Raw genomic sequence first — 2,500 nt, 5'->3', positions numbered from 1 at the left:
TTGTAGTATCTGGTCAGGATGTTGATGAAGTCTGTGATCGTCAACATTCCTGAAACCGAAAGAAACTGATGAGCTTCACAGGAATATCAATACTGTGTGTGTGTGTGTGTGTGTGTGTGTGTGTGTGTGTGTGTGTGTGTGTGTGTGTGTGTGTGGGACCGGCGTTCCCATGGAAACCAGACTTACCCACAAAGCTCTGCTTCTTGGTTTCCCACAGTGGAGCAGCTCTGACTCCGTTCGCCACGAGAGCAAAGAACGCCTTCTTTACCTGTAATACACTACACCTGTAATACACCTGTAATACACCTGTAATACACCTGTAATACACCTGCAATACACCTGTAATACACCTGCAATACACCTGTAATACACCTGCAATACACCTGTAATACACCTGTAATACACCCGCAATACACCTGTAATACACCTGCAATACACCTGTAATACACCTGCAATACACCCGCAATACACCTGTAATACACCCACAATACACCTGTAATACACCCACAATACACCTGTAATACACCCGTAATACAACTGTAATACACCCGTAATACAACTGTAATACACCCGCAATACACCTGTAATACACCCATAGTACACCTACAATACACTCATAATACACTAACAAAACTCTCATACACACCCATGTCGGATGTGGCTGGGTGTAGTTGAGTGTGGTTGAGTGTAGTTGGGTGTAGATGGGTGTAGCCAGGTGTAGTTGCGTGTAGACTGGTGTAGCCGGGTGTAGTTGGGTGTAGACTGGTGTAGCTGGGTGTAGACTGGTGTAGCCGGGTGTAGCCGGGTGTAGACAGGTGTAGCTGGGTGTAGTTGGGTGTAGTTGGGTGTAGTTGCTGTGGACTCCAGCTTCACCTGAAGGGTGGTGTCGAACACCACCAGTTTGGAGCTGGTGGGGACGATGTCGTAACATTTATGACTCTTCATGAAGCGCATGTAGATTTCTCTCTCCTGGATCGCTGTGAACACATGAACACATGAACACATGAATACATGAATACATGAATACATGAACACATGAACACATGAACATTGTGAACACATGAACACATGAACACATGAACATTGTGAACACATGAACACTGTGAACACATGAACACATGAACACATGAACATTGTGAACACATGAACACATGAACACTGTGAACACATGAACACATGAACACATGAACACATGAACACTGTGAACACATGAACACATGAACACTGTGAACACATGAACACATGAATACATGAACATTGTGAACACATGAACACATGAACACATGAACACTGTGAACACATGAACACATGAATACATGAACACTGTGAACACATGAACACATGAACACATGAACACATGAACACATACACACACACACACTCTCACCAGCATCCTCCAGGTCCAGCTGCTCCGTCATGTCGTCATCAGCCTCCACCTGCAACAACAACAACAACATTAATAACAACCCCTCTGGAGGTGGGGCCCCCACAGGGAGGTGAGGCGGAGGCTCCAAGGGGGGTGGGGGCTCCATCACTCGGACCGGACGCCCCCCCCCCCCCCCCCCCCGCCCCCCCCCGGACACCCACCGGCTCCTCCCGGCGGTACCGCCGCTCCGCTCCGCTCCGGTTCGGGTTTCAGGACGAAGCACCGCCCGCCCGGGCCGCTGAGGTCCACAAGCTAACGACTAGAAGGAGCGCACTTCCGCTCGAGACTTTCACGATAAAAGCGGGTAAATCTTCTCAGGGCGCCAAAGAAACCCAGATGAAAAAGAACGAAAGCAGAGAAAAGAGAGAGAAACCAGGAAAAGAGTGAAGAACGATGAAAGACGAGTCTGTTTCTGGTTCTGGACTCTTTCAACCACAAATCACTTTGAAATGAGTTCATTCATTCAGCAAATTACACGTTTCTTATTTGGAAAGGGCATTTCCGGTTTTAGGAGCTGTGACGTCACGATGCAGCGAATGTTTCCGAAAGAAGCCGAACAGAGCCGAAGTCTTTGTCTCCATCTTTTATTGATGTTAGGGTCCAGGGGTGGTCCCTGAGCGCTGGAGACAGAACCAGAACCACCTGGACAGGTGTGGACAGGTGAGGACAGGTGAGGACAGGTGAGGACAGGACAGGATCATCTGGACAGGTGTGGACAGGTGAGGACAGAAGGTGAGGACAGGACAGGTGAGGACAGGACAAGACAAACACACGTGACAGATTTAGCAAACCGATGATGACCTTACCACAGGGGGCGGAGTCAAAGGGAGCGGGGCCAGAGCAGGAAGCTTGCAGCAGGAGGTGAAGGTGGAGGTGTCTGGGGGCGAGGAGAAGGAGCGGAGCCTCCGAGTCTCCAACCTCCTGGGCTCCGTCAGGTACGTCTCCAGAGGGAACCCACTGAGGGGGGGGGCAAGGAGGGGGGGGGAGGAGGGGGGGGGAGGAGCAGCTGTATGCTAGGAGGAGGAGGAGGAGGAGGAGGAGGAGCAGGAAGAGGAGGAGGAGGAAGAGGAGGAG

General features: G+C 50.4%; 1 protein-coding gene across 1 annotated transcript in view; it reads right to left on the bottom strand.

Annotated features, from left to right (window-relative positions):
• The window catches only part of LOC308148653 (5'-AMP-activated protein kinase subunit gamma-1-like), a gene marked incomplete at its 3' end in the record, with an annotated part of 6,797 nt that extends 4,453 nt beyond the window's left edge, over window positions 1–2,344 (bottom strand). Inside the window, exons 1-5 of the mRNA XM_080522150.1 lie at window positions 2,233–2,344; window positions 1,388–1,436; window positions 874–977; window positions 187–268; window positions 1–49 (exon numbers count right to left, since the gene is read on the bottom strand). The exon at window positions 1–49 is cut by the window's left edge and continues 10 nt beyond it. Coding sequence (XP_080378276.1) covers window positions 1–49; window positions 187–268; window positions 874–977; window positions 1,388–1,418 — 266 coding nt within the window. The 5' untranslated portion in view covers window positions 1,419–1,436; window positions 2,233–2,344. The remainder of the gene's footprint in view (window positions 50–186; window positions 269–873; window positions 978–1,387; window positions 1,437–2,232) is intronic.
• Window positions 2,345–2,500: the final 156 nt, after the last annotated feature.

Source organism: Blennius ocellaris (genome assembly GCF_963422515.1).
Source record: "Blennius ocellaris genome assembly, contig: SCAFFOLD_165, whole genome shotgun sequence".
Classification (NCBI taxonomy): Eukaryota; Metazoa; Chordata; class Actinopteri; order Blenniiformes; family Blenniidae; genus Blennius; species Blennius ocellaris.
This window is presented reverse-complemented; position numbering and strand designations above follow the sequence as displayed.